The sequence below is a fragment of the Ambystoma mexicanum genome, chromosome 9 (assembly GCF_040938575.1).
Source record: "Ambystoma mexicanum isolate Mex_15411 chromosome 9, UKY_AmexF1_1, whole genome shotgun sequence".
Classification (NCBI taxonomy): Eukaryota; Metazoa; Chordata; class Amphibia; order Caudata; family Ambystomatidae; genus Ambystoma; species Ambystoma mexicanum.
In genome coordinates this window covers 172,413,011-172,426,245 of record NC_090931.1, presented here as the reverse complement: position 1 = coordinate 172,426,245, position 13,235 = coordinate 172,413,011, and the positions used below count along the sequence as shown (strand labels likewise).

The 13,235-nt window shown below is 47.8% G+C and overlaps 1 protein-coding gene across 1 annotated transcript in view; it reads left to right on the top strand.

The window, feature by feature from the left end:
- Positions 1-7,695, top strand: part of NHERF4 (NHERF family PDZ scaffold protein 4) — a 60,915-nt gene extending 53,220 nt beyond the window's left edge. The window contains exons 7-11 of the mRNA XM_069614374.1: positions 2,159-2,363; positions 3,274-3,470; positions 3,605-3,820; positions 4,840-5,088; positions 6,305-7,695. Coding sequence (XP_069470475.1) covers positions 2,159-2,363; positions 3,274-3,470; positions 3,605-3,820; positions 4,840-5,088; positions 6,305-6,325 — 888 coding nt within the window. The 3' untranslated portion in view covers positions 6,326-7,695. The remainder of the gene's footprint in view (positions 1-2,158; positions 2,364-3,273; positions 3,471-3,604; positions 3,821-4,839; positions 5,089-6,304) is intronic.
- Positions 7,696-13,235: the final 5,540 nt, after the last annotated feature.

The window sequence follows — 13,235 nt, the reverse complement described above, 5'->3', positions numbered from 1 at the left end:
GGTGAGTGCGTAGAATGGATAAGCATGTAGAACGGATGAGTGCGGAATGCATGCAGAGTGCGAGGAACGGATAGATGAGCGGAGCGGGATGGATGAGCTGAGCGGAAGAATGTGTAGAGTGGAGGACTGCATAGAACAGACTAGTGGGTAGGGCCGGCAAATATATAGAACAGACGAGTGCATATGAGCGAATGAGTGCATATGAAAAAAGGGGTACATAGAGGGGATGAGTGCGTAGAAGGGATGAGTGCGTAGAGGGGACGAGTGCGTAGAGGGGACGAGTGCGTAGAGGGGACGAGTGAGCAGAGGGAATGAGCGCACAGAGGGGATGAGCATGCAGAGGGGATGAGTGCGCAGAGAGGATGAGTGCGCAGAGGGGATGAGTTCGCAGAGGGGATGAGCACGCAGAGGGGATGGGTGCGCAGTGGAGATGGGTGCGTAGAGGGGATGAGTGCGTAGAGGGGATGAGTGCGTAGAGGGGATGAGTGCGTAGAGGGGATGAGTGCATAGAGGGGGTGAATGCATAGTACGGGTGAGGGCATAAAGTGGATGAGTGCCTGGAGCGAAGGAGTGCCTGGAGTGAACGGACGTGCTGCGTAGAGCGGATGAGTACGTAGAGCTGCTGAATGCGTAGAGCATGGTGCAGACAGGAATGCGTGCGTGGGGCTGACAGGAGTCCGTGCGTGGGCCAGACTGGAGCGCATGGGCGGACTGGAGCACGCAGGGCCGACTGGAATGCATGACTGCATGCAGCGGACCGGAATGTGGGGAATAGACTGGGGTGCATGGAGTGGATAGGAGTACATGGAACCGACTAGAGCGCATAGATTTGCATGACGTACATAGTATGGTCTGGAATGCAGAGAACGTTTGAAAGACCATATAACCCATCATATCACGCCACCACGCATACTCTCTCCTTTACACCATCACTCAACTAGAACACAGAGATACTATGACACCATTCGATATAACTGTTCTCATACCAACATCCGCCGCATTCCCCACATCATTCTAAGTAAACACTGCTGGTTACACACCCCCCAGCCAGGCGTTCTCCTCAGGCCTAACACAGCCACATCCGGTCTGGATAAATCCTGCCAGAACGAAAACATATTCCTGATCTGTCAACCACCACACCTACCGCTAAGAAGCAGCTATTATACGAGTACCGCACCAGCTGCACACATACCCAGTGCGCACACGCACCTTTGACTCTCTCTACTGATCTAAACTTCGGTTCCCAAGGGTGTTCAACCTACCAGCGCCTTCAGACCATACCAATGGTATATAAGACGCTATATAAAAGCAAAATAACATAACATAACATAACCCTTACCACGATCTGTTGACTACTTGCTACAGACCATATAGGAATGACTGCGTTTGTTTAAGATGAAGGTTCCATCTTCCTGAAGTGTACTTGGACACTTCCACACCTCAAGCCATTGTGCTTCTTGGACCCAACCACATAGGATACTCCTCTCCCAAGAAACTCTTGTCCTGATGAAGGCCTACACCATTAGAGCTCACCTAGCTCATCACAAAATGGCCAAAACACTATTGTGTTGACATGTTATATATGTTGTTGTTCAACCCTTGATTGTGCACACACCGAATGGGCTATGTATCTGATTATGACTCCACTAAACTCTCTAGCTTCCTTCCCAAGGAACCTTTAGAGACTGTTCAAACACAAGAATTTGGTTTTTCAAATATTGACCATTTGAATTATTCAACCTAGGTACTATACTCTGTATGTCTTAAATGTCGAATGTCCTATGTTCCTAAAAATTCAAGTGTATTCTTGACACTTACTGCATTCAAAATAAATTCGAACTGCAGTATACAGATTTTGTGATAATTCTGTGTCTACCGAAACCTGTGGTGACAGACCCAGGCAGGTCCCCATGACCTTGCTCACTTGCATTGTTTGACACACAGAGATCGGCCATTACATTGTAAAGGAATCGTCACAAACAAGTACATTAAATTCCATAGACGGTCAAAATACTGATGCAATGACCACTTGAGATTGAAACCTAGGACCTTCCCATCACAAACAGGTCTCTGCAGTGAGGGCTCAAACTTTGGAGTTTTTATTTATGGGTCGTTTTGCACCCTCTGATACGCTCTGCTCTTTTGTCGCCTCTCCCAGTTGAAGCAGGCTGGCCCAGCGGTGGCCCTCCTGGTGATGGAGCCTAACTTGGAGCAGTTCTACTGCCGGAGAGGGATAAAGGTCACGGCGGCTATGGCAGATCCATCCACTGTACCCTTCAAGGCCCGGAAGTTGCACCTCGTGAAGGGGCCTGATGGCTATGGGTTTCTCCTGAGGCAAGAGAAACACGCGAGCAAGGCTGAAGGTACGGTCAACGTGTGAGACGCAGCAGAATGGTTGATGGGATGGAAGTCATCCCAAATAATTTGGTGGGTGATAGGTGGAATTGGGTATTAGTGGGTGATGATTTATGTGTTAAGAGACTATTACTTGTTGGAATCCCAAGTGTTATTGGAATGGATGGTTTGTGGAATTCCAGTTATGTCAACGCAGTATAACGGCTTGCAAGATTCTTTGCCAAGAAGCCCTAAAACCTTTTCGTTGGCTTGTAGCCAATGGGGCTCACGACTCGTTTATTGTGGTAAAGCTGAACTAATCAACATTGGGCCAGGCTATAGGGCCATGTACATATTTCCAGGCATGGCCAAGCTCTCCCATACCCGGGCAGGGCTGTGGCAATGTCACTCACATGATGCTCATTACGGTAATGGGAATTTTGGTCACAGCAGATTCCATCGAAGTAGAATTAATTGAATTTCTTTCATCAGATTTTGCCCCAAATATATGTGGGGCGGGTTAGAGTAATAATTAATGTAGGTGTTTTAGGGGAGGGGATTGCGGGGATCTCCCCCCTCATATATTTGCCGCAAAAATGAACCTGTAAAAATTCAATGAAATCCTTTTGGACAAATCACATAGAACCCTCATTACAGATGACCCTTGGGGTTTCTGATTGATGCCAACGTCTTGGAAGGGGACCGATCTGATGATTACCACTTAAATGATAGGGCGTCCTTCTGGCAAAGGCTGGCTCCTCAGTAGACCTCTTCAAATGGTCACATCTATGGTAAATGCAGGGGTGTTGCAAAGAAAATGTGATAGTCTCTATAAGGAATTTTGTGTGAGTCATAACCTGCCTTTGATTGCAGGGCTGAAAATGGAGGAGCCCGTGGCTGTCATAACTCACCCATCATACTCTTGTGTCCTTTACATAGGTCAGTTCCTGAGAGAGGTGGAAGCCGGGCTCCCAGCGCAGAAAGCCGGCATGAAAGACGGGGACAGGCTGCTGGCCGTCAATGGGAAGGTAGTGGAAGGACTGACGCATGAAGACGTTGTCTACCTCATCTGCATGAGTGGGAGCATGGTCACCCTGCTGGTCATCGATTATTTGGGAGACCAATTTTACAGCATTGTGAGTTCAATATCTGAGCATTGTGTAGGAAGTAGATTGTTGACACAGCATGGTCTTTCTTCTCACTATTGAGAGTGCAGGAGATGATGGGCCTCAGCCAGTTACTGAAACGGTTACATTTTCTGTCCACACAGGTTGGACTGTCTCCCCTGCTTTTCTACGAGGATGAGCATCTGACGTCTCCAGGCCTTCATCCTCATGATGACAGTCTCCAGCCAGCAACGGGCAGCAGTGACCGAAATGTGAAGATCCAACCCAGACCTCGGCTCTGCCATCTCCGCAAAGAGTCGTCCGGTTATGGATTTCACCTTGGGAACATCACTGATGAGGACGAGATCTTCGTTGCGCAGGTGAGTGTCAGCCAGGATCTCGTAGCTGTAACTGCCACACACCCTCCACCAATGATCGCAGGCTTTGTGTCAGTCTACTATGTCTTCCCACCGAGAAGCCCACAAACAAATCCTAATTATACAACAATCTCCAACCTGAGGCGTCATACTGATCCTTTTGAGAAGCCCAGTGAAGCGTTTCTACTCTCCATCAATCCCAGTTCTGTTGCCACAGATTATATAGCCCCTTTCTGGAGAAGGTTCCAGGTTTGGAATTCCCGACTGTATTGTTCTAAAACATCTTCCATGTCGATTGCACTCTTCAAAGGCCCAGGCTCAGCTCTCCTGACAGTACCACCAGGGGATGCAGACCATCATGTTAACACTCCCCCACAATCCTAATGAGAAAGCCCTGGCGTATATCACACAGCAGACTGTTAACATCCAACCCACAAGGTCTTAGGCATCTAAGCGCTGTCCAGTAAAGAGTGTTGAAACCATGTATTGTAGTGCCATTCCAGCTCTAAAATATGCTGCTTTGAAAATTGTTATGCTCTTTTAAACCGAAATTCAATTAGCAGGGTTCTGCTTTAAGGTGTCCTCTCACATCTGCATCCCTGATCTATAATTTCTCTATTTGATGGTCTCCCTTTTCTCACTTTCTTTCTAATGTGTCAAATGACTGTACATGCCGGGTTCTTTTCAGTGTAAACGATACCACTCAAGGGATGTCCTTTTCAGGAACAGTCAATTTGTTACTCCTGCCTAAAAAAGGGAGTATTTTAGCGGATTATTTTCAGTTGTTTCACTAAAAGGTGTAAAGGCCTGTAGGATTAACACAGCACCAATTCTATATTTGCACATAGTGTTCTCACTCAGGTAGGCCGAGCTACCTCCACTTCTATGAACTGTTTGGGATTTATCGGCAAATTGATAACCCAGTCTCTCCAGAAGCGGCAGTGCTTCTAGCTTTGACCTCTCACACCTCAGACCAGGTCTTACCCATGTTACCTCTGACTGGGCCCACTGCTTTCTTCCAGGTAGTTCCAGAAAGTCCAGCTCAACGGGCAGGGTTGAAGGTGGGAGACCTGCTTATTGAGATAAACGGCACCAACGTGGAGAAGCGCAGCTACAAGGATGTTATTCGCTGGTTGAAGGAGGACAGCGGAGGGCAGTTGACGCTACTGGTGGTGGACCGGGAAGGGTACACGCACTACAGGGATAGGGGCCTTACCATTTGTGCAGGAATGGCTGAGACTGCTGGGCAGAAAGCTGCAGATGACACAGAGGTGAGCACAAGTGGGGCTTCTCCAGGGTCTAAGTGGACTGTAAGAGATGCCTAGGAAATTACCAATATTTACCAAAGCCAAAGCATCCCAAACCTTCCATGCAAGCTGAGGCCCAACTAAGCTGAAACACATGTATGGGGTTGCTGTTGGTACTCTTGTTCAGAGAATAGCCTAGCATTTTGGTGCTGGGCTGCCCAGTATGTGGGACCAGACTGATATACAAATAGATATTTCTCCTCTGTGAAAGGTACAGTGAGCTAAAATGTGGTTGCCGACCCTCCTGAGTGGGCACCTTCCCACAGAACAGGCTATTTGGCTGTGTTAATTCTCATTAGGGGGGCTCCCAGACCTTTTTGTGATGTCCGGACTAGCCCTTGAAGAGCACATGTTTTGAAAACCTGGGTTCCTCATTCGGCCTATCTCAGACATTAAGGGTCACTTGCCCCCAGCACATAACTGTGGCATTGTCAGATGGCGGGAATAATAGTCACCTACCCCAACTGTGGGTGCTGTGCCATTATAATAAGGCAGCCTGAATGTCTCCCACTCTTCATTTCCAAATACTATAGCATTTAAGGATGAGGAAGGGGTTAGAGCAGTGGTAAGAGGTTCACCTCACCCTCAACTTGTACTGCGCAAGTGTCACGTGGGAGGAGGACGCCTGCCACTTGACCACATTTTGAACGGCCTCTTCCATTAACATGATGGGGCACGACTACCCCCTTCCTCCTACCGCATGACCGTGCTTTAACAGATGGGGAGTCGTATGTGCCATGTGCTCCACTTGTATGGACTGTACCATTAGATGATGTAGAGGAAATGACTGTCACTAGCCCCCTGTTGGTAAGGCTTGCACCGTCATATGTAGGATTTGTGGTTTGATGGGATTAGGGCATGAGTGACACCTGCCACCAGCTGCATGAACTGAACCATTATAGGGCGGGGATAATGAGTGAACTGTGCCCTCCATCTGCAGGGACGTACCATTATACCAGGGGGTGGAAGAGACCTCACCTGCTTATACTGTGCCATTCTTGAGTAAAGGATGCCTTACCCATTTCATTTGCAGGAAATGCACAATTGTTGGGGAAGGAGTGAAGAGCAAGCATAACCAAGTTCTCAAGTCTTTTTCAACTGACTAAACTATACCCTTCTGTGTGTGGTATATATGTCATATGTTTGTGTACAGCCTAACACTCTTGTGCTTCCTTTGCAGCTGCATGGACGCGAGGAGTAGCTGTAGAGGATACAGCTTTCACCGACACTTCCAACTATTCGACTGAAGACCAGCATTGCAGCTCCAAAAGACCCAAGGATAATGGGCCGGTCAACGCTGCCTTAAATCTGAATTTTTACCAGTGGACATGGATGGTTACTTGCACTTTAAACTTTTGATTTTCATCACTTTGGGGTTTTCTGGGAAATCGTAAACAGCTATGGGTTGCCATGGGGCCAACAAATGTACTCTGGTGTTCTCAGAAACGGGCGTGGTGGGCCTGAGAGAGCCCAATGGGCATTTATGACGGTACCACATTGTGGTGGCACCTTCAGCTCCTGTTGAAATGGGAGTCTTATTGGTTTTAAGATTTTGCCACACTGGGATAGACCATGACCAAGTGCCTTTTGGTATGAGAGGTCTAGGGAGGGTTTAGCAAGGTGAAGATGGTACAACACTGAGATAGAGTTTGGCCAATGGCCTCTTGGTATGAGGTCTATGTCTCAACATGGCACCATCTTCACCGTAGACCCTTTGACGTCACTCAAAAGTCTACGGTGAAGATGGTGCCATGTTGAGACATAGTATGGCCAAGTGCCTCTTGCTGTGAAGACTAAGGGAGAGGTCAAAGGGTCTACAGTGAAGACTGTACTATGTTGAGATAGAGTAGATTAAATGATGTGTTGAGTCAAGAGGTGTAGCGGATCCTTTGAGGTTATGAAAGCACTACATTCTCTCAAGGTATAGCCAAGGATCTCTTGGGATTTGAGCTTTGGTGTGGGAGGGCACATCTGCCACATTCTGATTCAATGTGCCCAATGAGCGTTGATGGGACGTAAGGGAATCCCAACTGGACATATGCATAGCCTCTCCCAGGATCTAGCTCAATAGGTTCGGGGAGTGAAGTGGAGGCAGGGTTCATTCTTATAGAGGAAGCCCAAGCACCTTTGATGAGAGCAGTTTGGGAGGAGCCAAGTGGGGAGAAGTTGGTGCCACATTCACAAATGAAATGCTTGGTGAGCCCAGTGAGGGTTTATATGATGCGGCCAGCGTGAGAGATATGGGGGCATCCAGTGCCTGTATGGCCATTGCCCCGATTCTGATGGTGCCTCACCAGAGCTGGAATTACTTCAGGCCAGGAACCCTCAATAAACGTCACTCTGCCCATGGCAATGTCCAGTCATCCTGCAGGATGGAGCACCACTGGCTCGTTATCTTGGCGTCCATTGATGCAGTGGTCAATTTACGTTTCTTGAAGGCAGTTACAAATTAGAACATGCTATTGAGATGACACTTCCTCCTTCCCAGGTCCAGCTTCCCATAACTTGCAAAATGATCATACCCTGAATGTACACGTATCAGAAAACAAAAATTAAATCACATAACACCTCCTCACTGTAAGGGTGTTTTAATGAGTTGGTTCCTTGGGTTGACAGAAGGGGTTTTGTCTCCTGCTTCCTTCTGGGGTTGCATGAGGGGGCCCATCTTTGAGTATCTTGGCCACAGACTTTGCTCTGGAAACCTAGGGCCCCTTTTTGTTCTATCATCCTAGATTTGCCTTGGATGTTCTGTGTCTGCAAGGTACATTGCTATGGCCTGGGTGAGCCATAGCATCTTCCTTTGGTCCTGGGGAGTGATAGGGGTTTGGTTTGAGCTGGGGAGTCCTAATTTCTATGATTCCAAGCCAGTACCTTTGACCTGGGAGAGACCTAGCATCATAATGTGGCAAGCAAGTAATAATGGATGGTGTGAGGGGGATTCTAGCTCTGTACCTTGATTTGCAGAATTCCTAGCATCTAGCCTTGGTCTGGGGAGTCACAGCTTCTTGCTTTGGCCTGGGAGTCATAACGGATGGTTTGGGTGGCATATAGCTCCTTACCTTGATCTGCAGAATTCCTAGCATCTAGCCTTGGTCTTGGGAGCCTCAGCTTCTTGCTTTGGCCTGGGAGTCAGAACTGATGGTTTGGGTGGCTTCTAGCTGCTTACCTTGATTTGCAGAATTACTAGCATCTAGCCTTGATCTGCAGAGTCACATATTCTTGCTTTGGCCTGGGAGTCATAACGGATGGCTTGGGGGAGCATATAGCTCCTTACCTCGATCTGCAAAATTCCTAGCATCTAGCCTTGGTCTGAGGAGCTGCAGCTTCTTGCTTTGGCCTGGCAACCATAACGAATTGCTTGGGGGGTTTCTAGCCCCTTGGCTTGATCTGCAGAAATCCTAGCATCTAGCCTTGGTCTGGGGAGTCGCAGATTCTTGCTTTGGCCTGGGAGTCATAACAGATGGTTTGCTGGAGGGACAGGGGTTTGGGGGGGAAGGTGGCAGGGGGGTTCTAGCTCCTTACCATGATCTGCAGAATTCCTAGCATCTAGCCTTGGTCTGGGGAGTGCATTCTTCTTGCTTTGGCCTGGGAGGCATAAAGGATGGCTTAGGGGATTCTTGCTCCTTACCTTGATCTGCAGAATTCATAGCATCTAGCCTTGGTCTGTGGAGCCGCAGCTTCTTGCTTTGGCCTGGGAGTCATAACGGATGGCTCGAGGGGCTTCTAGCTCCTTACCTTGTTCTGCAGAATTACTAGCATCTAGCCTTGGTCTGGGGAGTAGCATCTTCTTGCTTTGGCCTGGGAGACATGAAGGACGGCTTAGAGGATTCTTGCTCCTTACCTTGATCTGCAGAATTCCTAGCATCTAGCCTTGGTCTGGGGAGTCGCAGCTTCTTGCTTTGGCCTGGCAACCATAACGGATGGTTTGGGGAGCATCTAGCTCCTTACCTTCATTGGCAGAATTCATAACATGAAGCCTTTTTCTGAGGAGTCGCATCTTATTGCTTTGGCCTGGGAGTCATAACGGATGGCTTGGGGGGCTTATTGATTTGCAGAATTCCTAGCACCTAGCCTTGGTCTGGGGAGTGTGAGAAACCAGAAGGTGTCTCACTCACTAGTCCCCGGGGATCTGTCATCCAGGTGGCCAGGACACGCCCATCGCTTTTGGATCCAGTTCCTGGGGGTGGACCAGTGTGGGAGGATCACCTGGGTGAGAGGTCTTTGGGGAGTCGGAGTGGGACACCAGATGGTGAGACGCCGTATCCCCTTTCCTGTAACATCTTTACCTCATCCGATCAGGTAGGATATTTACGAACTAAACCCCCTCCCCCTTTTACAACACAAACCCTTTCTCACGGACAGCCCGCTATGAGAGAAAATGGACTAACACCCGAGCAGTATACCTGACATGTGCCAAAAAATGATCAGGCAGGGTCAGGCAATTACTATCACACGCACCTGACTTCCATTACACTTCCCCACATGGATAAAAGGAAGAGCATGAGAGCACACTCTGAGCGAGGCAAAGAACACAAGGAAACAGCAGTTCCAAGATGGCAGTTTAACAAGAGGAAAAAGACGGCGAAACAGAAGGGGATTGCAAGGAGGGAAGTTCCCTTGACCTTTTCGACCAGGAACCGTTACTTTCATGAAACCTCAAGAATAGAAAAAGTAAAACCAGTAAACCCAGCTGAAGAATCCTGTGTCAGAGGTACCTGGTGCTCTCCCGTGTCGATAATCAAGGTGGGGCGAATCGCCAGCTGCCGTGGTACTGTCCTTGTCTCTAACATCAAAGCAGCATCAGTGAAATCAACACAGCCGGTGAGTTGGTCAGACAGATATAGGACCGGTCTGTGTTGAAGCTAAGGTTGCAAGAGGCAACATTATATGGCGAGTGCTGAAACAAACATTGTTTGAAACGCGTGTGATAACCAACGCGAGTGAAGTTGAATGACAGAGGAGTGATTGAACTTTGAAACCAGGATACAATACCTTTGACAGAGTGGTCCGGCATGGTGTGTGTGCTCAATCAAAGGTCTCTGTAAGGTATCCAGCTGAGATTTAACAAAAGTGAAAGAGTGGCAAATGATTGTGAATCGAAGTGGGCCTGCGACGGTTCAACCAAAATCCTGTGCACAGTCGAAAGTCTTCGATGTTGATAAAGAAAGTTTATGACAAAGTAGATAAAGTTGGTCTGAGCCCGGCAGAAGGAGATAAATTGAAAGCTTTAGGTTAAAGCAACTGTGTGGAATTGGTCCGAGCCGGCGGAGGGAGACTAATTGAAGATTTGATGTCGAAGTGAATCTGAGCCCGGCAGGGGGTGGGGGTCCACGGTGAACAGTGAATCATCAGAGAAATTGGATACATGAAAATCCTAAGAAAATTGTTTAAAGTAGGGTCTGAGCCCGGTAGAGGGAGAGCCGAGGTGGATAGTAAAACACCTAAGGAAATTGTCTATATGTGAAATACAAAAGGAAAGTAACTTTATTGTTTGTTGCATCAGGCCCTCTGAAAGAAGAGACTTAGAAAGGCAAAGAGACTTTGGCACAGAAGGCCATGATGTTGAGGTTTTGAACTGAACCCTTGTGCTACAGAAGCCAGAGACTGTGCTAAACTCATGTGTGCTGAATTGTTCCGTGCTTAAAATGTGGGCAAGGGAAGCCTACGACTTGAATATCCAGACATATGATTTCTTGAACACTTTTTTCTTTAACATAACATTGTTTTCTACAATATTTGTATTTAGCGGTAAGGATTGGCAATAGGTTTATTAGTATAGGCCCTTTTATTTTGACTCCCATCTTTTATTTTTGCTCCCATCTTTAGATTTAGGATTAGATAGGCGTTTTACAAACCCAAGTGAAGTCCAATAAACACCCTTGCACTGTGGTCATTTGTGTCTGTCTTACTGTTGATACCATGCCTTCCAAACTTTGATCTGCAGAATTCCTAGCATCTAGCCCTGTTCTGGGGTGTCGCATCTCATTGGCATGGCCTGGGAGTCATAACGATGGCTTGGGGGCTTCTAGTTCCTTACCTAGATATGCATAATTTCTAATGTTGGTGAGAAAACCAGGTATACCAGAGGTCTGGGGATTATACTCCTGAGGGCCCAACAACCCCCTCCCCAGAATAACAGAGGACTCAGGCAAGGGAAAGTCAAACTGTCATTTATTACAAAAAAATGACAGGGATCATGCAAGACAATCACAATTCTCCAGTACTTCTCTGCTCCCCAAGAGGCGCTCCACATTTTTAACCTCAAATGGCGTCATATCCTGGACCCTCTCCCAAAAACCCATCTATCCACTGATTGGGTGCTAAGAGTGGTATCACCTATGGCTATCCCATAGAGAGGTTATTCTACTGGCCCTTGCATGTCAGGTGGCTGCCCCGTCCCCAAGATTCTATCTATTACATTGTTGCGGGGTCATAGACCTACCATTAGCCCTTGCCCTCTGCCATCCACCCCTGGATTTCTGTCTCTTGATTGGTCACATCTGGTCTCCCCAGGCCTGGGATCCAGTTCAGTTCTCAGCCCTCTGTGCACCTCTTCAAGGTGATGTGAAATGACTATGTGTCACAATTGTATCTGGTAGTGGACCACCTTTGCCTATGAGAGTGCGCTCTCTGTTGCAACATTTGTTTCACTTCTCACATGGGTTTCTGAGAACGGCTCATCTTCCCACCACGGGTGAATGCCCATTGTCTAGTTTGGCTGCATCACGTGGTTGTGGACCACAAAATTGAGCTCTTTGGGGCTGCATTTCTGAGGATTTATTCAGTTTTCCTGCAGCTGGCCCCTTGTCGTTTGGAGCGTGGAATGTGCTTAGTTTATCTCTGACCTGGCTGTGAGCTTCGCCTCCCTGCTTCGTGCAGCCTGAGCTTGTTTCTCTTTTCTGGTGTCTGTAGCTGAGACCTTCTGTAATTTTCTTTAGATTTATAATGTGATTTCTTCATGCTCATGTTATGATGTGTTTCCTATAAGTTAGCCGTACGTGGTCCTACTAGGCTCCACATATACTCCTGTAGTCCCATAGGGTTAGTTGCCATGAGCATCTGCAAGCTTTCTCAGGATCTCTTGTCGCCTTGCGTTTAGCGTTACTGCATTGGGCTAATGAGAAAAATAATAAAAGCTTTAACAGTATGTATATGTATCTGTCCTCTATCTACAGAACTGTGTAAGCATGTTCTTCCTGTATAGGAGTGTGGTTTTGTGTGATGCTGTGCAGGGCTGTGTAATGCTCACCTGGTATCCACGGAGACGTCACTCAGCCTGTTCTGACCTCTTACGACCTCAAACCCTTCCCTGGAGTCTACTCGACTGGAGACTGGGCCTGAAACACGGGATTGGTAGAGTTAAACTCCCTATTGTCTCTGTGTGCTTGAACCCCTTCTTCCCCGGGTCCAACCCTTCCCTTTGATCCACAGCTCACCTTGTTTTCTTGGAAAGTGTGCTCTCCGTCCTGCTTTTCAGCGCAGGGGCGCGTTGATTGATGCAGGCTCGTTGCTGCCTAGTTACTTCACTGGCAAGAGTCCGACAGGTAAGTATAATGAGTCTTTTGAACAGTTCTCTAACTTCGTTCCTTTCCTTCCTTAGATGATGGCCGGCGTCCGGGGATGGCGACGTGCTGCTGAGATGAGTAGCGCTGAAGGTGAGTGAGAGCGCGATGCGCGATGCGACCCTTTCGTATTTGTATTGAACTGAGTTCTTTTTCTGTGTCTTTTAGGTGCAGCAACGTTTTCAGCGTGGATGCCGGTAATGAAGAAGAAATGCAGAGAGTAAGCGCGGAATACGGCGCCTCTAGAAGTTTCCACACTAACCTGGAGTGTCTTTTCCCTCTTGCAGATGGATGAGAAGTTCCAGAGACAGAGTTCCCCCAGAGCAGCTGGGATTCAGGTAAGCATTTGAAGCTCGTACAATCTTTAAAAATAAGCAAAGATTTGCTGAATGCTTAGTAATGCCTTTTTTCTGTTCTTTTACCTTTTCCTTAGGAAGCGGAGTGCCGGGATGGGAATGACACTGCCGAAGATGCCCGCAGAACAGAAGAAGCGATGAATGATGGGCAGAAGTGCCGCAAGGTAAGGCTGTTCCTAACGGTGTTCTTGTT